The sequence below is a fragment of the Lissotriton helveticus genome, chromosome 2_2 (genome assembly GCF_964261635.1).
Source record: "Lissotriton helveticus chromosome 2_2, aLisHel1.1, whole genome shotgun sequence".
Lineage (NCBI taxonomy): Eukaryota > Metazoa > Chordata > Amphibia > Caudata > Salamandridae > Lissotriton > Lissotriton helveticus.
Window position 1 is genome coordinate 116,532,999 of NC_136060.1, and position 26,864 is coordinate 116,559,862.

At 45.9% G+C, this 26,864-nt stretch overlaps 1 protein-coding gene across 4 annotated transcripts in view; it reads left to right on the plus strand.

Annotated features, from left to right (window-relative positions):
* CLOCK (clock circadian regulator) overlaps positions 1–26,864 on the plus strand; it is a 1,757,788-nt gene that overhangs the window by 1,092,287 nt on the left and 638,637 nt on the right. For all 4 annotated transcript variants that reach the window (XM_078678181.1, XM_078678183.1, XM_078678184.1 and 1 more), the window contains one exon: positions 9,497–9,579. In XM_078678181.1, the coding sequence (XP_078534307.1) occupies positions 9,497–9,579 (83 nt within the window). The remainder of the gene's footprint in view (positions 1–9,496; positions 9,580–26,864) is intronic.

Genomic DNA, 26,864 nt, shown 5'->3' on the forward strand with positions numbered 1-26,864 from the left:
GACTGTAGCGCTGTGACCGTCTGACTCTCTGTGAAGCGGTCGCTCCCCACGCTCCCTGCCTGGATCTCGTAGCGCTCTGCTCGCACTGCCCTAAGAATTGATGCCTGGGTATCGTAGCGCTTTGTTGCATTAATTGTAAAGAATTGCTGCCTGCTAGTGCTCACTGCTGCCTAGAAGAATTATTGTGCCCTCTGCTCGCATTTAATTGGTGCAAGTTAGTCCAAGTCAATCTGTGCTAGTTTATTATCCCATTGCGTAATTTAAAATTTACAATTATTGCCTGATTGTGCCGGTGCCTTTGTGCCCCAATCTCGTCCTGGTTTCGGTTTTGCTTTCGCTGCCATTTTGATTGCTGTGCCTCGTAGCCAGCCTCTCCACCCCGCTCCCGCCTCCCAGCTGCTCCCCCCTCGCCCCACCCCCCTCCGCTATCCACTTATGACAGATGCCAATGCGCGCAGCGTTCACGCGCAGCGGACGCGCCCCTTGCGCGCCGAAGGCGCGCCAAAGGTAAGCCCGTCTACGCCCGTCCGCGCCTGACCGCGCCCAGTGCCAGACCCCCTGGTCCCCGCAAAATCCACTCTGCCCGCATAACGTACGACGCCGCAACCCTTTCAGCACTCAACCCCGGCCGACTTCCAGACTGCTTCCAAGCCGCCCCAGGACACACCCATGGACCCTTCACCTGCCACTCCTGCAAGTTCGATTGCATCAGGACCCATACCAAATCCACAAACCCCAAACAGAACTGCGACACTAACCACCTAAAATGCATCCTGCTCAACACCCGCTCGGTCCATAGACACGCCATTGACCTTTGGAACCTACTCGTCACCACATCGCCGGACGTCGCCTTCCTTACAGAAACCTGGATGAACGCCTCATCAGCTCCCGACATCGCCATAGCCATCCCGGACGGGTACAAAATCATCCGCAAGGACCGCACCAAACAAACAGGAGGAGGCATCGCCATCGTCCATAAGAACACCATCCGCATCACGACCAGTTCTGACAATAACCTCGCTACCGCCGAACACCTTCACTTCCAGATCCACACCGACCCCAAGACCACACTCAGAGGCACCCTCATTTACAGGCCACCAGGACCCCGCACACAATTCAGCGAAGACATCACTGACTTCATCAGCCCACACGCCATCCCCTCCGAGGACTACATTCTACTGGGAGACCTCAATTTCCACCTGGAAAAGAACAACGACAGCAACACCACCACCCTTCTGGACAACCTCGCAAACCTCGGACTCAAACAACTTGTGGACACCCCCACCCACTATGCCGGGCACACGCCTGACCCAATCTTCACCTCCAGCAAGCACATCTCCTTCAATCACACCACAACTCTCCATTGGACGGACCACAGCTGCGTTCACTTCAACTACAAAAAGACCACGACCCACAACAAACCACAACCAATTCCCCGAAGAAACTGGAACAAAATTACCACCAAACAGCTCTTCACATCGCTTCACCAAAACCCTCCCGCCAAATCATTGGACCCAAACCTAGCAGCCACCAACCTCACACAAGGGATCACCCACAGCACCGACGAATTAGCACCCTTGAAAAACCATCAAATCAAGCAAGGCAGCAAAAAAGCCCCCTGGTTCAACGATGACCTTAAGAAATCCAAAAAGTTCTGTCGAACCCTCGAGAAAGCCTGGAAAAAAAGCCCAACCACTGACAACCTGACCACTTTCAAGAACACCACCCGCAAACACCACCAACTGATCCGATCCACCAAGAAATCAGCATTCAAGGATCGACTTGACAACAACGCTCACAACAGCAAGGAACTATTCAACATCGTCAAAGAATTTACCAACCCCACCGCCGGCACCAACGACATCACTCCCTCCCAAGACCTCCGCGACTCCCTAGCCTCATTCTCCCACAACAAAATCGCCGACATACATAACAGCTTTGAAAACCAGTCCGGAGACCAGTCCACTCCACCCACCTCAGAACCAAAACCCCCCTGTAACAACCTTTGCGCCTGGAACTCAATCACCACTGAAGACACCATCCGCCTGATGAACTCCATCCACTCAGGATCGCCAACCGACCCATGTCCCCACCACATTTTCAACAAAGCAGACTCCATTATCGCACCCCATCTCCGAGACATCATCAACTGCTCCCTCAACTCCGCTACCTTCCCGGAAAGCTGGAAACATGCCGAACTCAGTGCCCTCCTGAAGAAACCTACAGCAGACCCCACTGAACTACCGCCCCATCTCGCTCCTCCCATTCCCTGCCAAAGTCATTGAGAAAGCCGTCAACAGTCAGCTCGCCGCCTTCCTCGAATCCAACAAATCCCTCGACCCTTCACAGTCCGGCTTCCGAGCCAAACACAGCACCGAGACCGCCCTCATCGCAGCAACAGACGACATTCGAACTCTACTGGACAACGGAGAAACAGCTGCCCTCATCCTACTTGACCTCTCCGCAGACTTCGACACAGTCTGTCATAGCACCCTTATACAACGCCTCAGCAACGTCGGAATACAAGGAAAAGCATTGGACTGGATCATCTCGTTCCTCGCCGGAAGAACCCAGAGAGTCCGCCTCCCCCCTTTTAGATCAGAGGCCACCGAAGTCATTTGCGGCGTACCTCAAGGATCATCACTCAGTCCCACCCTCTTCAACGTATACATGAGTCCCCTCGCATCCATCGCACGCCAACACAACCTCAACATCATCTCCTACGCAGACGACACCCAACTGATCCTCTCCCTCACCAAAGACCCAAACACCGCCAAAACCAACCTACATGTTGGAATGAAAGAAGTAGCCGAGTGGATGAAGAACAGCCGTTTAAAACTGAACTCGGACGAAACGGAAGTCCTCATCTTAGGTTCATCCCCCTCCGCCTGGGACGACTCATGGTGGCCACCTGCCCTGGGAAACGCACCCACACCTACGGACCACGCACGTAACCTGGGCTTCATCCTGGACTCCTCCCTCTCGATGACCAGACAATTCAACGCCATCTCATCATCATGCTTCAACATCTTACGCATGCTCAAAAAAATCTTCGGTTGGATCCCCACCGAAACAAGAAAGACTGTCACCCACGCACTGGTCACAAGCCGACTGGACTACGGAAACACCCTATACGTCGGAACCACAGCCAAACTACAGAAAAAACTCCAACGCATCCAAAACGCCTTAGCCAGACTCATACTAGACATCCCCCGCCAAGCTCACATCTCCAGTCACCTGAAAGACCTCCTCTGGATCCCCGTCAACAAGAGAATAACGTTCCGTCTCCTCACTCACGCACACAAAGCCCTCTACGACCTAGGACCAGAATGCCTCAACACGCGCCTGTCGTTTTACACCCCCACCCGTCAACTATGATCATCCAATCAAGCCCTCGCCGCAATCCCACGCATCCATAGATCCACCATGGGGGGAAGATCCTTCTCCTAGCTAGCGGCCAAAACCTGGAATTCTCTCCCTACCCACCTTCGCCTTACACAGAACCACCTCTCCTTTAGAAAACAACTAAAAACTTGGATATTCGATAAGTAAAGTACCCCCCTCCCTCAAGCGCCTTGAGACCCTCTTGGGTGAGTAGTGCGCTATACAAATGTTAAACTTGAAACTTGAAACTTTCTCTTCTTGATTTTTTCCATTACTTTGTCATATTCGACTCTCTCGTTGTTTCTTGTTTGCAAAAAGCTGTTGCTACATTCGAGGGACAGTTGTTTTAGATCTTTTATCATGTTGTCCGAAAAAATGTCTAGATTGTCTTTTGGCATTAGCGGACAAAAAGTGGATCTTGGTCTAAATGGGGTCTTCGAGGATTCATGGATGCTGATGCCAGCATGTTGTGCTGCAATATCTGCATTCCAATTGTGTCCCTCTTCTTCTCCATCCCTATCCAGTTCCGCCATCTCTTGGATAAAGTCCATATCAGCCACTGTCCAATTGCCTCGTACATTATCAGAGGTTTGATCTTGGTCTCGATTCATACTTTTCTCTTGGGTGTTAATAAAATGCTTGCGCAATTTTAGCTTTCTGATGAATTGGTGTAGGTCTATACAGGTTTGTATGTAGTCAAAGTTTGTTCTTTTGCAGAACGATAGACCTAATGCGAGTGTCTCTTCTTCTTTTGGTGTAAGAACCATATCTGAAAGATTAATTATTGTGTTGTTCTGTTCTACGATATCATTCATCGTCTCCTGTCCGTTTTTTTTTTGTTGTTTGTTGTTTTTTGTTTGCCCCATCTTCTGTTCTTGCGCTTTCTGCACATTGGTTTTTGCTTTTCTTGTTGCATTCCTGGCGAGGTTGCCAAGACCTGAGACTTCACAGGCGGTCCTCCCGTAAAAAAACAAATTCCTCTACTGGAGTTGGGACACTTCGTGCTGGCCCAAGGATGTTGCTTGTGCCTGGGTCTGATTCTGCCCCACAGCTGACTTCCGATTCACTGGGCACGGAGTCCTCTTGTGCATTGCTCATAGATGTGGGCAGTTTCTGTCGTCTAATACTGTCGAACTTTCGAGCGAAGGTGTAAATTCTTCCCTTCAGATCATTTCGATCTCTTTGAAATTTGAGCACTTTGCGTTCCTTTATAGTTTGTTCATATTTCGACACTCGGGTTTTTATATCTACCATGGCTTTATTAATTTCATCTTGATCATCGTGGCTCTCAAGCTCCTTGCTTACTGTTTCTAATTGCGCTAGAATTTTCTCCCGATCTGTGGCAGCGTATTTCACAAGTATTTGCAACATGTTTCTAGATGACTGAGCATTGTTGTCCGCCCATTCCTGCAGCATAGCTGGGTCCGGGTTCTCGTAGGTCGGTACTACCAGCACTCTTAGACCCCGTGGGACCTGACCCACTTCCAAATACCTGCGCAAAGATGTACATTCCCACCATTTGGGAATCTCTTGTTTTCTGAATCTTTCAAACTCCCTTAATAATGACTTGACAGTTGTCCCTTGTGTTGGTTGGTCTCCCACTTGCCCTGATGTTGTCGGGCTTTTATTACTATTTGTATCACTGAAAATGTCCAAAGCCGCCTCCTCGTGCTCTCGAACCCACTCCTCAGCCATCGTTTTTATTTAGAATAATCAGATCTTCTTTGATACCCACTGCCGTTCGTAGCTGGAACCTTAACGGACTACCTCTCCCATAAGCCACCTGCTTTGGACCTCAAGATGACACTTATGACGGCGCACGCGGGCTTACCTTGAAACTCGGATACCCTCCGGTACACTCAAGGATCAGGGAAGCCCGCGCCCAGGCAGTCGGTCCAAAATAAATAACATAACCATACATTCAAAAACAAAAAAACATATCTAACAAAACATTCCTACTCTCATTATAAACATTGACATTAAATGGTCTAGAACTGTTACACGATAATACCTCAGCAGTGATACCACCCTACTAACCATGGTTAATACAGCAGAACATGATGATTAGAATGTTCAATAGGTAGGGTGGTATCACTGCTGAGGTATTATCGTGTAACAGTTCTAGACCATTTAATGTCAATGTGTATAATGAGAGTAGGAATGTATTATTAGATATGTTTTTTGTTTTTGAATGTATGGTGATGTTATTTATTTAGTTTTCCTTATTTACAGCCCTGATGATGTCCCACATGGGGACGAAACGCGTTGGCTGTTATTCTGTTAGTTGGATGTATATGAATATATTAATGTTTCTTCTGGAAGCTGACTGGAACAAATTTATACATCAGAATAAAAGAAAATCAACTTCAACATTTATTGTTTGGAAGAATACTTGTGTGAACTTGCATGGACTGTTTGTTCAAGAATACTAAAAATAGAAATTGTTAAATTGGGGAATATAATAAACATGCTCCCTCTATGTTGTAGTTTTCTAGGTGTTTTAGAGGTTTTGACGGGGTACCTTTGAGAGGTTGAGCGTCTGCACAGATTATAAATTGCTAGAACTGATTATTTCTGAGGGAACAACCTTCTGGTGCACACAAAGACACCCTACACCGTCTCTGGGAGTTATAATAGAGTGGCTTAATGCATTGAGCTTAGTCAGGAATATAAGTCCTTCCAAAATGTAAAAAGCCAACCAAAGATTCTAACTTTTTAAGTGAATTTGGGGCTTGTAACTGCGCTTATGTTTGTAAAAATTGAGGGGCCAATCTCTTAACCTCATTGGTTAATCTATAACCAAGGAAAAAGACGCTGAGGAAAGCAATGTGAGGTTTTGCAAAATTATACTTGTAACCAAGTTCAGCAGACCTTAAAATTAGGCGATTCAGTCTAGCTAAATGAGGATTCAATTAATAATCTGTTACGTAGATGTCATCGACGTAGGACAAAGCATCAGGATCAGGCATATAGCCTCTGGGAACCAAAGGCGGTAAATGCAAACCCATCACGGCTCTCTGGAGCCAAATTGTCACTGAAAAAGCCATTGGAAATATCAAGTGTGGTTTCATAATTTTTACCAACAATATTGTTCATTTAGGCTGTACTGTGTGTATTGTGTACAGCAAAAGTGTGAATATGACTATTCAAATGTCGATAATCTAAGACAATACAATAAGACTAATCAGGTTTTGAAACTGGAAAAAGAGGATTATTTTCTGTGATACAAAGGGTTAAATTACTACTTAGTACTCCAATTGAGTAAGAATCTCTTTAACAGCCGCTTTGGCATTAAGTTTATTAGGATACTGCAGCTGAGATTGCGGAGTGAAGCATATAGGAATTACATGGAAAGAGAATCTTTATACCATCCAGCTTGGTCGTGATATAAAACAGGGGCCAAAACTAGGGCCCATTCAAAGCATAAGCTTGTTTAACTGCATCTGGAACTATGCGAAAATGAAGGGAGAATAACATCCTCACCATGGGGACAAGCAAGAATAAAAGGAGGTGGCCAATCAACTTCCGCCAAAAGAATGTCTTAAGAAGAAGTCAGGTTGTCCTAAAAGATGGCTTTAATGGTGCGTCTAACGTCATCTTCAATTTAAATATCTATGTTATAGAGTCTTTTGAGGTGCAACGCTGGTGTCCGCGGTCTATACTAGAACAAACGTTTCAGTTACTCCTACCTCCAGAAGCTGGCGGAGTGAATTCTGCTGCACTGTCGAGGAGAGTCACCGCCCAATATCCTGTGCAGGAGAAGGGTTCTCACCGTCTGGGGCATATTTAGCTGTTAAGGCTGCAACTCGCTTTTTCTGGAAATGGAGCTTATAAGGAGGTGGTTGATCCTCCTTTTTGATCTTTACGTCAAAAGAGCGTTGTGTCCTGTTTAGGTTGCACATACACTCCTTGTCTACGATCAGATTGTCCTACTCTGTCGTACTATTGGTCAGACGAGTCCTGTAAGGAACGAGGAGAATGACTGTCAGGAACCTGAAATCAATCAGGAGTTTTAATTTTAAAGCGATCACGAAATTCATAATGCTATTCAGAGTATTCCGGGGGCGGCATACCACCATGAGGTCTATCCTTTTGTTGCGGTTGTTTAAATTTATCCCATGGTTTTTTTTGGAAAATCACAGCTAGGGCGAGTCTTTTTATCAGAAACCAGTTTTACATGGGAAGAAACTATTGTGTCCTAAGGACGTATACACCTGTGAAATAATAATAGACAACTTGCGTTCATGGTCTGCATTAGCCAAAGCGGTAAGTTGCTGGGGTATAGCCAAAGAAGCGGCTTCACCTTTAACATTAGAAAGAATCATTTAGGAGAGAACCGGAATATTTCTACCAATTTTCATCCCCAAATCGAGGGCAGGACCTGCCCCATGTTCATTCTTTATTAGTTTGAGGACGTTCAGTAGAGCGCCCATCGAACTTGAGCCATAACAGAGAGTATACAGTGAAACAAATACGGTGCCCCAGGTGTTGCAGTCGACCAAAGGGGGAACCAGTCCGTTAGGTAAACAAATGGGCAAAATTTTAAGTTTTTCCTGTGGATCCCTAAGGGGAAACACATCAGCAAGTTTGGGGGGGAATCCAAAACGGAATGTCCTCGCGATTAAGTGGGCCTATGCCCATTACCAAATTTACAATTACTGGACTAATAATACATCCCTCAGCTTGTTGTGCCTAAGCAGGCGCACCAGCTCTAGCTAGACCCAAGGGAAACAAAGTGCATCAAATGTCTATACAAAAGAATAACCAGATCATATAACGCTCGTGTGTCTGCCAAATTCAGACCAGCTAAATTTGGGTACAGTGTAAAGCCTGCAAGAGTAGGCCAGGTGGGCCCGTTAGTACCTACGAGGCCCAGACGAACAATACCAGGGACATGGGGAAGGGCGCCATTAAACCAGGTCTGGTGTTCCAAGACCGGAAGAGCAATTTCAAGAAGTGCATGAGGATGATAAACATTTGGTGTGACAGCAGCAATATAGGTATGAAACATATTATCATTAGCATTGAGAGCCAGGAAAGTAACCCAAGACTAAAAAACTTCAAAGTGGTACGCAGCATCTGCTTCAATCACAGAAACTACAGGTGCCCCCGCATTAGGGACATCATGCTGAAATAAGAGTTGAGTAACCGCTGGGCGGCAATTAGCCGTAATCGCAAAGTTCATAAGCAAAGGATGTAAAAGGGCAGCACAAAAGTGGGAATAAACCTTTTATTATTCAAGCTTGAAAAACCAACAGATATAGGTGATCCCTAAAAACTGTGGTGAAGGAATCCCAAGCACCACGGGTGTCCCCAGTAAACACTGCAAGGGTATTGTGGACAAGCACAAGCGCTACTCAGGATTCCTGTAAATAAGCACCAGACCAAACGTTGGCGGCGCCATGAAGCAGAGATTCTGCTCAGGAACAGAACCATGTTTGGGACCATACAACAATATTGGATCAGGACTGAGTCACCATACCACCACAGTACCATGAGTCTAGACTAGTTATGGTGTCTCACTTGCCCTCCTACTCATATCCACAGAGACAAGTGTATTATCACCCCAGAACACAGCACTCCAGACCCTCTCAGGGATCGCGGTGACATGATCTCGCCCTTTCACTCACACACTCTTACTTATCCACATAAGATATGACAAAAACACAAGGGAAGTTTGAAATGTTTATTTAAACTATTGTACTCTAGAATGCAGTATACGTCCCACAATCAGAAAACAACTGTAGGTACTGTGTGAAAATATAAAGTGGCACAGAAGCAAACGTATTTATATAGTAACGTGTACAAAGCCTGTGTTGTGCACAGTTAGGCTAACATAGGGGAAATCGCAATGGGCCCTGGATAGAACACATGACACCCTTAACATCACAGATTACTGTGGTTTGTGGCAGATGAGCCCACATGAATAGTGATACCTCAAAGGAATACATTTTTACTGTATAAGTTTGAATCAAAGAACTTTGGCTGTGAGGGTGCCTCAGGCCTGTTTTGTGGGATGGAGAAGAGAAGTTGTTAATTTGTATGTATATATATATACATGTATGTTATGTGAGATGCTGTTTTCATTTTTGCATTTGTTTCTCCATATTAGGAAATGTGCACAATTGAAGAACTCAATGAAGAGTTCACGTCAAGACATAGCTTAGAATGGAAGTTTCTTTTTCTAGACCACAGGTGGGTTTTTGCTTCTAATTACCTTTTGTATGTTGATGTAAAACGTGTTGTAATTTATATCCCCTGCCTGAAACACATTTAACACTGTTTCAGTTTTCATCAGTAAAAATGTAACCCTTCCTAATGGTAGATCCTTCACTAAATGCAGGCTCTATCCTAAATATATTACTTGACAATAGGGTCTTGTGGTACCCATTCCTTGCACTGAAGGCCCTAACTTAGTGTTGAGCACTATAAATAGATTATAGCTGATTTAAATTAAATTACTCCCACCTGAGTTCTGGTAAATATCAGGCGTTTGAGTAGCCTGAAGTATCTTCTATCATAATGAATTTACTGTAGCTACAACAGTGGATTCCATCACTTAGTGCACCTGCATAAGATTCCAAATGATACGAAGGCTCTTAACCACTATTGAATTGTCCCACCAGGACCACGTATCATCGCAGGGTGCGCACACGCCGAGTACTCCAGGTGCCACTAACTGTGCAGCTCAACTCAACACCACGTGGCTGTGCGCCCATCCAGACCGCTGCCTGCGCCCTACACTGGGGTTACACGGTTCACAATTCAAGATTAGTAGCGACGCAAATTGTGTAAGAGGCTATAATATAAACCAACTGCACTCTGCTTTATTTGTTTAAAAAGTTATCTGATTCTGCAAACAAATCTTTAAATAACTCATGGTTTGTAAAGCTACATTTATTCAGCTGAATACAATGGACATGTTTGCCACACCGACATTCTGGAATGGAAACGGGACCAGATTCATCCACAGCATTTCTTTCAGGGAAGGGCTCTGTTGTTTTTATTATTGTTTTTGTTGGTACAAACATTTATTTCCAAGAAAGTATCTAATGAAAATATGGATTAAAAGGTACATCTGAAAATTAGAACAAACTCATGGGCTAAAAATAAATCTTTGATTTCAGTTGGAGTTTGTAAACAGTGAAAGTGTTCCACTAATCACAGTACCTAACATCTTTTAGATTTAAATTAGAAAATACCAACAGAGCAGTACTCTATAGTCTTAAAGACATCCTATGAATTACAGTAAAGATCATATAAAAGCAAGATCATTCTTAATCATAAAAATGTCATCTGAACTAAGCCAATGAATCTAGCAATGGACACGGCTATACTAAAAATTACCTTGGAGAATAGGTTAACTAGGGCTTCTCTATGCACATTTATACCATAACTTAAAAATATGGCAATGAATGTATTTCTTCGTATCCAAAAATAATAAGCAGTCTAAAGGGAGATGAATAATTCTGTGCCTAACTCCAGTTCAATAGTGCATTTGTCATTGTTTGAACTAATCTTTGCTTTTAGACCTTGGAAATTGTTTATTGGATCAATTCCTATGTGGATGTCTAAAATTCTATTCCGAATCCCTTTTTCAGGAATTCTGGAAACACCCTTTCTTCACCCAAGCATAGAAAAGTTCTGTATCTTTCCAGTATGGGTTCTCTTATCCTCTTGTTTAAATACCCCTTCATCTTAGCCATTGAGGCTCTTTTATCAATTTTCATTATATCAATGCCTATAGTGGAATCAGACATAAAATTGCAGATTGGGCTTGAGAAATTTTTAGAACAGTTTTCAGTGTCCCCCAGATCCCAGGACATTAAAGCGGACATTAAAGCTTGCCGCTAGGCAGGTAATGTGTTGTGAGTCATTTAGAGCAGAGTATGACAGAGATATTTTCTCTTTATTACTGGGTAATTTTCCTCTCTTCCCTGAGTCTCCTTTCTGCATGAGAATTTCAGATGTGTTTCTTTCTAGCGGCAAAGCCGGCATTCCTGTTTTGTAATCGTAACAATGACTTGTACTCTTTATGACTAGTTTAAGACTTCTCTTCATTGGCTTATATTAATCTGTTCTTCATCTCCAACAGTCTGGACAGCAATTATATCGTTAATTTGCGTAGTAATTTCTGAGGCACCTCCGCAAAGTATAGCTTGAGCAAAAATACTTTGTTTTGCTTGTCCTTCTCTGGCTGATGCTCTAATGTATGCCAAACTGGGATAGACTCCTTTTCTGTGTTTACTATTTGCATTTTAATATTTTGTTATGGCCATTTAATATAGTACACATGCTGTTTTAAACATTCGTAAATCCACCTCTACTCTCCTAAACAAGTGTTGGCCTAGAAATTGCCATGGTGTTCTCTCATATCATACCACAAACAAGTTTTAAAAAGCTGTAGAAAGAAAAGAAAATAATTAATCAGTCAAGCTGTGTATTTAACCTTAGTTTTCAATCCACTACTATCAAGTTTTGTCTCAGTGAGTATTACCTCATATCATATTCTGAAACCACTAATTGGCTCTGTTTGACACAGTCCTACCTGCTTTTTGTTAACCATCTGATCCAGATTCACATAAACAAAATGGGGGTGGGTCAAACCCTAATTGCCCTAAGTGTGCATGCTCAGAAGCAGACTTTTATGACATTGTCCTGGGATTTGTCCGATAATTGCTCAGTTCTGGGAGGACATGATATTGATAGTAGAAATTATGGGTAATTCATTGACGACTGATCTGACCTGTCTGCTGTAGGTGCTGCCATTTTCTTATAAGAATAAATATGTGATGCGGTTTATACACTTGGTCCAGGTTCTAGCGAAACGACGAATAGCAATTCCCTGGAAATCGCTAACAGTTCCCTAACTGAAAACTCAGTTATGGGATCTCTGCAAGTAGGCCACTGCTGAGGTAGAGGTGTGGTTATCTCTGCAAGCAAGTGGACTCGAGAGACCTTGGGTGGCACATTGGACACATACCTGGAAAAACTGACGGCCAAAACAGGCGACAGACCTCCATGAACACTCTTGGATTGGTCTTCCTATTCCCCTCTCTGTATGAGGATATACACACATGCTGAGTGAAGGAGACAGCATTGACAGGGACTGTAGAGACAGTAGTCGCCTACCAGCTTAGTCTCGCGACGTCGAGGGTTAATAGGAAAGGATTCCAACACTAACATGTTACAAGTTTGACGTGTGCAAAGTAAATGCTCAGAAGCTACCACAAGGTTAACCCAGTTCCTAATTGGTAGATTGGAGCCCTGTTGAATGGTTACAATAAGTTTAAGTCAAGTGATACTCGTCCACTGCGTGGGAGGTGAAGAGGGCAGCAGACCGTCAGATTAAAATAGTCCATGTTTATTAACCATAATTCTCAATATAAGTGATTCTTGAAAATGTACATTGGAAAAACATTAATAACAAATCAGTTGGGGGGCGCTAGAGGCCGCACAGCGGAATGGCTGCCTCCTGAGACAGCTCCGCCGGCCAGGTTACAGAAACGGCTGTAAATAGCGGATTGCGAGTACCTAACCGGCATCGGGAGGAAGAAAAAGGTGTCGGAAAGTGAAGCGGACATAATGTGCGGGCCCCGCTGGAAGTAAAACCCACGCTGCGTTTAAAAATCGGGTGAGAAGTTCTGAAGGGCTGGAGATTGGTGATTATCAAGATGGCGGAGACCGGAGGAACAAACAGCCGAACGTATGGTTGTTCCGGAGAGGCTAAAGGCAGAGTCAGTGCACAGCGCCAGTAGCCCCATGAACCTAACTGGCACCGAGAAGCAATCTGCCCGACCAAAACGGCTAGAAAGATCGCTGAAGTTTGAATTGAGACCGCAAACAGAAACGGCGCGAAATCGAGGTACAAGATGGCGGCGCCCATGGAAAGAAATGCGTGAGTACTGCGACGTGGTGTGAGGCTGGTGCCAGGAGGACTTTAATATGCGGCTTTATGTGTTGTGTGCACAGCGGATGAGCAAACACTGAAGTATGTGTGAACCCCTAAAAGAGCATCGAAGCGACGCCAATGTACCTCAGTGAAATGACGAAGTGATAGAGACGTTACCACTACACAGCGGCGCAAGAGGGGTGCCGGGCTGAATACAGTGAAATACCTAGCGGGAAATACCGAACACAACGTGCGGACGGACACCAAGGAACCCCAGCAGGGAAATAAGCAGGAGGTGAAGTGGGGAAGCGCTGGTGCACGCTTACCTGTGATAGCGCAGAGGGAAGACTCCTACCGCCCCTAGTAATGCGCCACTACTCGAAAGAACTGGATCCGTGGAGCTAGAGGTGTAAGCGACGGTCACGATTGTTCGCCTACAGGCTAACGGACTTGAAGTGTAAGCGGCGCCACAAGGCAGGAAAAATCTGCGAAATAACCAGCAGCAAAAGCAACCGAGGCCTGGGAACAGTATAAACACACAAAATTAAAGGCGTAGTTTTGAGTACTACTGGGGGAGGGTCAGTGAGCGTAAATAGCGACTACAAAATTACACAAGCTCTCGCGCACAGAGACATTGAGCCGTAGCTACCATGGGTAAACTGGAGAAATTGCAAACAAAACTGACATTTGATGCCAAAAAGACCACGAAGGGGTCAAATGCACACTCAGATACCGAACTGGACAACAACACTGAGCCAACCAACGGTATGGACCAAGCTCTAAAGGCTATCCAAAAAAGTCTGCAAGACGTGCATGGTAAATTAGATACCATTACACAAAGGGTGGACAACATGGCAGCGAAACTTGACAAACATGGCGAATGCCTCGAGGAAGCTGAAACCCGCCTGTCTGCAGTGGAGGATGAGTCGCACAATACCACTCAAAAATGCTCAGAAATTGATAGGTTACTGGAGGTCATTAGGAATAAGTCAGAAGATTTAGAAGCAAGGTCCCGGCGCAACAACGTCCGAATCGCGGGACTTCCGGAGACAACAAATACTGGTAAGATGGAGAGCTATGTAGAAGATTTGATACGGAACATGTTTGGTACAGAGCACTTGTCCACAGTATTAATCATCAAACGGGCTCACAGATCACTTGCGTCAAGACCGAAACCAGGGGCGACGCCACGACCTATAGTTGCACGCCTTCTAAACTACAGGGACAGAGATATTATACTGAAGCTGGCGAGAGAGAAGAAGACCATCGAATATCAGGGCAATGAACTGGAGTTCTATCCAAACTTCCCGATGAATGTCCAAATAGCACGTAAGGAATTTGCACCTGCGAAGCAGAAACTCCGAGAACTGGGAATCGAATATGCGATGCTGTACCCTGCCCGACTGAGGATCTCAAAGGAGGGTAAAATCGTGATAAGTCAGACACCAAAAGAAGCGCAGGACTACATTAAAAAACTTGGACAACGGCGACAAGACCAACGAAGGGTTGAGCAACAACGGGACTCGGATTGAGCACGCGCCGGTAAAGAGGGAAATATCAGTCATTCCTCTAGCTGCCACAACAAGATACCGAGATGCCTTATGGATAATTCCCAGAACGATACAGAGGACACACACAAGGTGGTATATGCTGGATCAAAATACGCATTACTATCTGCTGCAAGATACGGCAATGGCCCAACTGAAGGTCAAGAGGGGGTCATAGAAAGGACATCTTGGTTCCGGACAGTTACACACTGAGTGAGTACTGGAATAAGGAAAAACGACTGTGGCCCGAAGGTCTTGTGGGTACAGACACACAGGTAATGCAGCTGGGCCTGCGTAGAACATATATATATTGGGCCGCTAACTTGTTCCGGCGCTTTGTAAAACTTTAAAAGGTCACCAGTAAGCCTAAAAAGTTTGAGGTATGGGCACTATCTGTTAGCCGGTGCCCCACTGAAACAGTAATACGTGGTCAGGTGTAATTGGTTTTCTTTGGAGGTTTGGCTTAAAATAAGGTGTACTGGACACAGACTTAGATGAACTGCCCCTCTGAAAGTAACATTGTATCGCCATGTGAAATTTAGTGGGTACTGGCATTACTATTGTTAACCTGGCCACATCCAACATGTTGGATGAAGTTGTGTGACCTGGGTGGACCCCCCAACAGGGTGTTCCCCTACCACAGTTATGACAAGTTGTATGTTCTCAGAAGGGAGTGTCTTTGGCATGATTGGGATGCTAAAGTGGGTGGGGGGTGGAAGGTCCACCCTTAGAGGAACGCTCATCTACAGACCCCCGGGCCCACGCACACAATTCAGCAAAACCATCACCGACTTCATCAGCCCGTACGCCCTCGCCTCACCAGAATACATCCTCCTAGGGGACCTGAACTTTCACCTAGAGAAAACCAGCGACAACAACACCACCACCCTGCTCGACAACCCCGCCAACCTCGGATTCAAGCAACTAGTGAACACCTCCACCCACATCGCTGGCCACACGCTCGACCCCATCTTCTCCGCCAGCAACCACGTCTCGTTCAGCCACTCCACCGGACTACACTGGACCGACCACAGATGCCTCCACTTCACCTTCAAAAAGAATACATCCCACCACTGCACACAACAAACCCCCTGCAGAGGCTGGAGCAAAATCACCACAGACCAGCTCCTCTCATCGCTGAGCCAGAACCCACCAGCCAACACCGCTGACACCAACGACGCAGCCCACAAACTCACACAGTGGATCACCAACTGTGCCGATGCCCTCGCACCACTGAAGAACCCCCCAGGCACGATCAGCAACAGGAAAACCTTGTGGTTCACAGACACCCTCAAAGAATCAAAAAAATCCTGCCGAAACCTCGAAAAAACCTGGCACCACGAACAAACCACAGGAAACATGACAGCCCTCAAGAACGCCACCCGCAAACACCAACAGCTGATCCTCACCACCAAAAGGACAGCATTCAAAGAGCGGCTAGACAACAACACCCACAGCAGCAAGGAACTCTTCAACATCGTCAAAGAGCTCTCCAACCCCAGCGCCAGCAACAACGACATCACACCATCACAAGAACTCTGCAACTCCCTCGCCACGTTCTTCCACCGAAAGATCGCAGACATACACAACAGCTTCGGCCCCCAGACTCTGCCTCTAGCCACCAAACCAGCGACCCCCAACACCACCCTCAGCGCCTGGACCCCCATCAGCACTGAAGACACCACCAACGTCATGAACTCCATCCACTCTGGCTCCCCCTCGGACCCATGCCCCCATCATATCTTCAACAAAGCCGACACCATCATCGCACCCCATCTTCGGAACATCATAAAGAGCTTCTTCGCGTCTGCCACCTTCCCGGAGAGCTGGAAGCACGCAGAAATCAACGCCCTCCTGAAGAAACCCACAGCGGACCCCAAAGACCTCAAGAACTTCCGCCCCATCTCTCTTCTTCCCTTCCCGGCCAAAGTCATCGAGAAGACCGAGGAAAACAGCTGACTGCTTTCCTCGAGGCAAACAACTCGCTCGACCCATCCCAGTCCGGATTCCGAGCCAACCACAGCACCGAGACTACCCTCATTGCAGCCACCGACAACATCAGGACCATGATGGACAACGGAGAAACAACCGCCCTCATCCTCCTAGACCTCTCGGCAGCCTTTGACACTGTATGCCACCGCACCCTAATAACCCGCCTCTTCACCACTGGGATCCAAGGAAAGGCCCTGAACTGGATCACCTCGTTCCTCTTTGACAGAACCCAGAGAGTCCGCCTCCCTCCCTTCCGCTCAGAGGCCACCGAGATCATCTGCTGCGTACCCCAAGGCTCCTCGCTCAGCCCAACCCTCTTCAATATCTACATGAGCCCCCTCGCCGCCATCGCACGCAAACATAACATCAACATCATCTCCTACGCCGACGACACCCAGCTGATACTCTCCCTCACCAAAGACCCAGCCGCCGCCAAAACCAACCTCCAGGAAGGAATGAAAGACGTTGCAGATTGGATGAAGCTCAGCCGCCTGAAGCTGAACTCGGACAAGACGGAGGTCCTCATCCTCGGAAAATCCCCCTCCGCCTGGGACGACTCCTGGTGACCGTCAGCACTGGGCTCCCCGCCGACACCCTCGGACCACGCACGCAACCTAGGATTCATCCTGGACTCCTCCCTCACGATGGCCAAGCAAGTCAACGCCGTCTCGTCCTTCTGCTTCAACACCCTGCGCATGCTCCGAAAAATCTTCAGGTGGATCTCCATCGAAACCAGAAAAACCATCACCCAGGCCCTCGTCACCAGCCGACTGGACTACGGAAACGCCCTATACCCGGGAACCACCGCCAGACTTCAGAAACGACTACAACGCATACAGAACGCCTCTGCATGACTCATCCTCGACATCCCTCGCCGCAGCCACATATCCGCCCACCTGAGAAACCTGCACTGGCTCCCCGTCAACAAGAGGATCACTTTCAGGCTCCTCACCCACGCACACAAAGCACTCCACAACATGGGCCCCGAATACCTCAACAGCCGCCTCTCGTTCTACACTCCCACTCGCCAGCTCTGCTCCGCCGACCTCGCCCTCGCCACCGTCCCACGGATTCGCAGAACCACCGCCAGAGGAAGATCGTTCTCCTACCTGGCAGCCAAGACATGGAACTACCTCCCCGCACACCTACGAATGACCCAGGACCATCTCACCTTCAGGAAACACCTCAAGACCTGGCTGTTCGAGCAGTAGCAGCACCCTCCCCCCTTTCAGCGCCTTGAGACCCTCACGGGTGAGTAGCGCGCTCTATAAATGTCTTAATTGATTGATTGATAGGGGTGTTTGTATTGTACTACTGCATTTGAGAAACACTGCCATAATCCAAGGGGTGTGCAAACATGGTATTCATATCCTAATGCTATTGTGCATAAGTCGTAAAGGTTGTACGCAACACATAAAGGTGAACAGATATGAGAGATGTCTACGGAATGGCTGAGAAACTAATGTCCGACCAATTACGATTAATAACCTGGAATGTACGGGGTCTCAAAAATCCAAAGAAAATACGGCAAATACTGGCCTCCTTCACGAGGCTCCACATTGACATTGCATTTATACAGGAGACGCATATTGACCCCAATACATCGACTCATATAGGACATAGGTGGGCGGAATCTACACACGGGGCTGCATACTCATCATACTCGAGAGGGGTCCTTATACTAATCCGAAAAGGTTTAGACTTCAAAGTAGAACAAGTCCACTCAGATGAGGAGGGGCAATATGAGCAGTAACAGGCACACTTAGAGGGCAGAGATTTAGTTTACTTAACATTTACGCGCCAAACATGGACGACCCGGACTTCTATCATGCGCACTGGTTGAAAATGAACGACCTCCCAGAAGTCCCGTTGGTGTGGGGAGGGGACTTCAACATGGCACTAAATGATGTAATTGATCAATCACCATCGTTGGCAGAAACGCACAGACGCACTCTAAAAAAGCTGCTAGACATTATGCAGGATAAACACCTAACAGACCTCTGGAGAATGAGACACCCAACGTAATTAGAGGCAACGCATACAACAGCAGCACATGTAAGTTGGTCTAGAATAGTTTACTGGTGAGGATCCTCAGATGTGTCACAGTGGGTGGAATCTATAACTCATCTACCCCGATCCCTATCGGATCATAACCCGGTGGTACTAACAATCAAACTACCGAATTATGTACCCCCTCCATTTAGTTGGAGATTTAATGGGAAGGCACTACTAGACCCACTATACACGGAGACAATTAGAAGAGCCATCATAGACTATTTTGAGCTAAATGCACCCAGCACAGATGACCCCGGGCTACTATGGAATGCTTTTAAAGCTACCATTAGGGGGATTTGCATAAGCACGAATGCGGGAATATTAAGAGACTTGCGACAACAACTAACACAACAAGAAGCTAAAATACGAGATCTGAAACGCGAGTATGAACAAACACAAAATCCCACATTATTAGGGAAAATCAGAATAGCGATATCTGAGTACCAAATAAGTGCAGACGAGGAACTTCGATACGTCACTAAACGCCATATAGCGAGGAGTTACGGAGAGGGAGGCAGGCCGGGTGCGGCGTTGGCAGCCAAAATATGTGCGAAGAAGCCACCTCCAGTGGTACAAGCTGTTAGGGACGCGGGGGGAGAATTGAGACATGACACATAGGGAATACCGAGAGAATTTAAGCAAACATTTGGGAAGCTATACACAGCAGAGGTAACTGCGACAGCTGAGGAAATTGCGCAGTATTGCGACGACATAGCCATAGCTTGGCTCTCTGATGCAGAGGAGGTTCCTCTTCTTGCCCATAACGGTGGAGGAGGTCACTGAGATTGGAAAAGCGCCAGGACCTGACGGGTACACTGGGGAGTTCTATAAAGCCTTTGTGGACCTTCTAGCACTGCGCATAGTAGCAATGCTAGGGGACGCTCATGAGAAATTGTTGTTGCCACAAACTTTAAGAGAAGCTATGATCCTAGCGCTCCTGAAGCCGGACAAAGACCCGGAATATTGCGAATCATATAGGCCCCTATTACTAATCAATGTAGACACTAAAATATTATCTAAAATATTGGCTAACAGGCTTCAGCTCCTGATGGCTAAATAAGTCCTACCCAATCAATCAGGTTTTATTCCAACGCTATCAACATCCCACAATACCAGAACTCTATTTGCGGTATCGCACTACCTGACCCCCTCTACCAAGGCAGTGGCTGTGTTGTTGGATGCTGCTAAAGCGTTTGACACCATAGCGTGGACTTACCTACACACGATATTACATAGAATAGGTTTTCCTCCAGTGTTCCTCCAATGGGTAAAACTGCTGTACACTGCACTCACTGAGCGCATACGGATTAATAAATACATTTCAGAGGCAATTCCCACAGAAAGGGACACTAGGCAGGGATGCCCTCTGTCCCCCCTTCTATTTGCCGTAGCGCTGGAGCCGCTGGCCTGTAAGTTAAGACAGGGACACCACTACTCAGCATTACAATTCCCGCAGAGACCACTACACATATCATTGTACGCTGATGATATGTTGTTTACGTGCGAGACCCTGCGGTAAATCTAAACCCGTTGCTGAGGGAATATGTTAAATTCGGACGACAATCAGGTCTCAGAATCAACTGGGCTAAATCATTGATACTATCACTCACTGACTCTACACATCACTTTCAAACGGATTATCCGCTAGACTGCCAATCTGAACCTGTGAGATACTTAGGAGTGTGGTTCCATAGAGACCCCGAAGTAGTTGTCCGCACGAATTATGGAAGAGTAGTCACAGCCCTAGAAGGGAAAATAGAAAGATGGATCCAGCTGCCTCTCTCGTTAGCTGATCGGTTGGCGATTGTGAAAATGGTGATCCTGCCGAAAATGCTATATTTATTCAACAATATACCAATTAAAATCCCCTATGGCGGTGTTCCGTAGATTAACTTCTATGACGCTGAAACTGATTTGGGCAGGAAAAACAGCTCGAATTGATCTACATACACTGACATTACCTTTCGCACGTGGTGGTTTCAAGGTCCCTGATTTCTTCCTGTATTATTTATGCGCCCAGGCCCATTATGCACATTTCTGTTACCACAAAGTCCCATTTCTCACACATGTGGCAATTGAAGAGGGTGATGCGTTGCCCATCCCATTAGACGCAATAATAACCGACAAGCGACCCCCACTACATAAACAAGACATAAACACCATAGACGCAACCAATGAAGCTTGGAGACTGATATGTCAAAAGACGAATAAGCTTCCAATATATGCCCATGGACTACCGCTTCATTACCACCCGGACATCTCAGTAACGCAGGAAAAGGTGGGGATGGAGCTACTTAAGCAAGTGGGAATAGATTTGATGGGGGACCTGTATCAAGATGGTGTATTTAAGACACTAGAGGATATATCCTATGTGCATAATCAAACAATGCTTTTTAAATTCACATACTTCAGATTGCAAAGGGTGAACAAAACACTTTACCCGACTTATCCAACCGAACCGCAAACATTGTTGACCCTACAACTACTACTCACAATGCCCGAACCTAAACACTTAGTATCCAAACTGTACGTGGAACTTCAGGCCGAAATAGGGTCCACAGCGCACAAGGCAGTACAGAGGTGGAACAGTTGTTTGGACACTCCGCTAACAGAGGAAGAGTGGTCCACAGCGTGTATATTAACGGGTCTACTGACGCCAAATGGAAACTTACGCATGATACATATTAAATACTTGCATCAAACATACCACACGCCGAAGAGGTTACACAGGTTTGGCCTGCGAACTGACTCCAGATGCCAGATGTGTGGAACTGAAGAGGCAGATTTTATACATCTTGCTTGGTTTTGTACAGGGGTAGCGGAGTATTGGCTAAAAGTGACGCACATGTTGGAAGATAAGTTAGGAGCCCAGATAGAATGCAATATTCGAACATGTCTATTGGGGTTATTGCCAGAAATCCGTGCTTTAAAACGTAAATTTTGTGTGATAGCCCTCCTCATGGCAAAACGTAAAATATCGATAGGGTGGGGTAGTAAAATGGTGCCACAGGTCAAACATTGGATACAAGACTTGGTCTATTGCAAGGACACTTTGAAGACATATGAAGAGGAACTGCCAATGAGATCGCGCCCCAGAGACTACTGGCAGTACCTAATAGCCTATCTAACTGAAACCAATGTTCAACTGTAACATACACCAGTTATAACAAATAAAATGTATTTCTGAAAAATGTGCATGCACTGATGGAGGAGGAGTGTTGTAATGCAGTGGAATTGTTAAAGTCTGTTTGTAACTTATGTTTGACAAAGGCTGTCATTGTTAAAATACTGAAATGCCAATAAAAAAATAAATAAATACATAAATAACAAATCAGTTGGGAAAAAATGTAGTGTGACCCGACCACCGTAGAAGTAGATATCACCATTTTAAGGATGGGGTTATACAGGTGTACCTTTTGATCAGATTAATATCTGGTAAGGTTCCCCAAATCCATTATCACCTAGTTTGATATAATCATTGATTCTAGGTCAGGACCGGAGGCGAGGACTATGCTCAAACTTTCTTCCTTTATTTATTCCAGCAGTGTTCAACTTTAACTACCTTTTCCATCAACCACTGGGGAAGGACTACAACACAAACGTTCAACCAATCAGGGTACAGGGCAAGTTCAGACAACTGCGTCCTGGCCATCCTCCTCTTTCTTCCCTGCTTCCAGCACGAGATAAGTACTGTTCACCTTCGGCTCCATTTAATAGCAGTGTAATGGGCTATTAATAACAGTATACGTCACATTTTAGATCCCCAGCGCGGGAGTGAGTGTCAGCGCTCAATTCGCTGCTTGTTGTGAACTTTAAGGAACTGTGAGAGTGCGGTAGGGCGTGTCGGCTGCCTGAGGGTGCCTTACATTTCAGAGATGCGTGCTGCGGGCGTTGTGCTCATTTCGATGAAGAGAATCTAAATGAGCTGACCATCCGCGTAGCCCTCTGCCTCCTGTACAGCCTTGGAAGCCCTTGACGTCTGCAGGGGTCTGTATTAAAGCTTGTGAGCGCGAAGTATGAAGCGGCTGATGCCTGCAGTTCCGGGTCTGTATTTAGATCAGAAGTAGGACCCCCTGCCAGCGTGCTCATGCGCAGTGCTGCGGTCACGCGACAGGTTAATATCCTGCATGAGTTAAGGGAGTAATTGCCCCAGGCAGGACCAGTCAGTGTTTGTAGCACACCAAAAACATTAAACTGGTATCCCCCAGTGCCAAAACCAGGCCCTCTGAGTTGCCATTAATTAGGAACCACATCTCCTGAGGCGCTCTGTGCATTTGCACCTGCTGGTTCCCTAGAACCTGATTTATTTCCCTACTTAAAGCGTCCTTGGCTGATATATTACTATGCAGGAATACTAGGAGGAGGAGACCATCATTGTCCTTCCCCTGGATGATGAATTCTGCAAGGCGGTAGACACCTCCATACACCAGGCGGTGGCAGGCGCCATGGGGCCCTTTGAAAGACAAACACAAGGAGATGATGGACAGAGTGCTGAAACTTTTCAAACACTCACCCCCAGTCACAGATCTGGTTTGAATCTTCGCCACCCCAGTTCAGGCACAGCTATTTGCAAATCAGTCTTGACCCTGTGCCTCATAGGAACAGTCCAGCCTGAACTGCCCAGCCATGTCTTTCCTGGACCGGAAACAAGCACCCTGGGACCGGTTTTGGGCTAACACCCCTCATCAGCGTGGCTAGTTTGAATCCGGTGGCAAAGTGAGCAAGGGTCCCACGTCTGCCCAAGCGTGGGTCCCTTGCTTTAGGATTGGTCAGCGGAGATGAAATATGCTGTTCCTTCCTTCGCGATGATCATGCGCCTCTCGATGCAGCTGCGACATCAACAGGCGGCCTTCGTTCTGATCACGCCATATTGGAGATCTCAAGTGTGGGTTCCAGTTCTTCTGGAACTTTCCTGGGATTCTCCAATCCTTCCACCCCAGACTCTGGATCTCCTTCAGGATTTTCTGGGCAACTTTCACCCGTTCATTCTACAGCAGAGAATGCCTGTGGATTACAGGGAAGGTCTGTGAATCCATGACCTTTCACAAGAGGCTGAGAGTATGTTGGCTACGGCCTGGGCAGACGGAACCAAAAAAAGATACATATCTGCATTCTCAACATGGGTCCGTTGGTGTCTTCAACTCGGTAAGGATCCCTTGGGGTGCAGTGTTGTCCCTATCATGAATTTCTTGGCCTCATTAGCTTATCGAAACCTGGCATATCAAATGGTCAACTGCCATCAATCGGCCGTTTCTGCTAGCCGTATGCCGATCCAAGGTATGAATGTTGGGAAACATCCACTAGTGTGCAAACTGCTGAGAGGGATCCACTTCCCCCAGAGCTGTGTTATTCATCTTTATGGGATGTTAAAGTGCTTCACCTCTTCTAGTCTTGGCAACGCAATGACTTTTTGTCACAAAAGGAACTGTCCGCCAAGCTGGCAATGTTGTTATCTCCTGTCGCAGGGTTTCTTATGTGAAGGCGTTCAACATTATTGGGCAGATTTTTACTCCACACTGGATTATTTTTCAAATTTACTGGAGAACTAAATCTAATTCATGAGTGGTGTCCTATCCGGCTTTTGATAAGTCTCCTAAATTATGCATGGTAAGATGCCTAAAGGTTTATGAAAGTATGACAGAGAAGGTCCGACCCTCTAGGGGAACGAAAATTATTGATAGCACTGAAGAAACCTTTCAAAGCGGTCTCTTCTCTTGCCATCGCCCGATGGATCGGTTGGGTCATGCAAGAAGCAGGCATTGATGTTGCATTTCAGAGCTCACTCTGTTAGAGGGGCAATGGCCTCCAAAGCCTTTACTCTAGGGGCTTGACTAGAGGATATTCTTAATGAGGCAGATTGGTCTTCGGACTCTATGTTCAAACGGTTTTATTTTAAACCGGTGATTAATATGGATATCTTTAGTGGTGGATAAGCTTTGAACAAGCATAATCCTTGCCTCCAGTCCTGACATAGAATGAAACCTTTCCTAGCTCTAGTAACGGAAAGTTTGAATTCTATTAAGGATACTAAGGCGAGGATTATTCCTGCCCAGGATTCTACAAACTTCCTGCCCTGTCTGAGTTCAGTTGAGAAAGTGCTCAATACACATTTCTGGGGATTCAGTTAAGACTTTTTCTTAAGGTCTTATTATAGTTCACTTTCATTGTCTAAATGTAATGGATGTATGATGTAAAAAATGTATTATTGATCACATTGTTTGCAATGGCACTTTTGTCGACTCCTTTTGTACATGTGAGTGATAGTTGTTGTTTTTCCCAGGTTCTGATTCGACCAAAGGAGAGTGAAGAACGGTACCGGAGAGTCTTCAATCACACTCAAGAAAGAGAAGGATGACCAGGACGCAGTTGATTGTGTGGACTTGACCTGTACCCTGATTAGTTGAGCTTTTGTTTTGTAGTCCTTTCCAAGCATAGAGACTGATGGGTAGACTGGAATCTCCATGCCATGCGCCAGCGGGACAGGCCATAAAGAATCCTATCTTTGCTCCTAACCAAAGGCTGTGAGTTAGGGAGGCACTTAGCTTTCACTCTGTGAATTACTGGTGCAGCCGGCAATGTGCAACAAGAATAGCAGGCCTTGCTTTACGTTTTAAAATTTTTTTTTTTTTTACTATAACCCCTATTGTTTTAACAGGTAAGCTGGCGTGCCTCATCTCTGAAACTTAAAATAGTTTTTTTTTTTTGCTATATTAGGATTAGCTTGGCACCTAGAAGTAGCAGAATGAGGGTAGAATGGTGTAAAACATTAGTTATGTTGGAGTGGTTCCTCTTATTCGTGCTTTTAGTAAACGCTCATGCTATTTTATTTGTCTTCATTGTAGTTACAATTCATATTGTGTGCACAAGACTAGTATTTTAATTTTAAATAAATCTTAAAATTGTATCCTAGTGTTCTTGGACCTATCTCACTCGAATATTGCTGAGTGGGTTTATTTTATTTTTTTTAACTTTTTATTTATTATTTTTTCATAGAACATAATCGTACAGCTTGACATCCACATAACAGTTTGCAGTACAAAGTGATTTGTCGCTCTGTGCAATCCCCTTGTGTGCATAGCAATTAACATGTCTCACATATATTACTCAAAGACATCTTTAACACATATCCGAATATAATGCATTGATAGCCGAAAGGATTATAATAAGAACAAGGGGAGAATAGGGATAAACAAAAAAATAAGTGTCCACCATAATAGTCCATTATCGATCAGTAGCAGAGCATGCATCATTACTGTATCTCCAGATAGCCACCGAGAGGAAGCACCGTTTATCCTGTAAGGCCCTGTCGAGGCTCCAGAGGGATTAACCTGTAGCACCCAATATATATGAACCGCTTATAGGAGATGAGTCGGTATCTTCCACCTCCCCTTGGAGGAGGAAGGTCTGAAGCGGGCCCCAGATATCCCTAGGTCTAGAGGCCATCAGCTGTGTCTCAGCATATATAGACATTTGCTCCTGACAATATTATTTTTTTTGTAACTCTTTTTATTATGAAAAAATAACAAACAGACAAGGCAATAATAAGCAGTACAGTTGGATATGTGTTCAAAGAGGAAGGAAAGTGCATTACAATATAATACAAAGAATCATTAGTGCAGTGGGGGGGGGGGGACAGGGGAGAAACCAGAGTCAAAAAACATAGAAGATAAACAATACTAGGAATGTCGGGTCAAGGGGAAAGAGGAACATCCGGAATATCTGCAAGGGGAGGTGTGCATATATCTCCACGGTAGGAGTTCCATTGACCCCAGATTTTACCCCATTTCTTAGGTCTGCCCCGCGCCACATACACCGTCTTCTCTCCAAACATACACCAGTCCATGTTCTCCTTCCATGCCGAGACCGTGGGCGGCCTCTGGGAGCCCCACAACTGCGCAATGTCTCTCTTGGCAATCATATTCCCAAGGGTCGCCCACTGCGTCTGTGCAACATCATAGTCATTCGGTTCCCATACATTCAACAGACAACGCCTG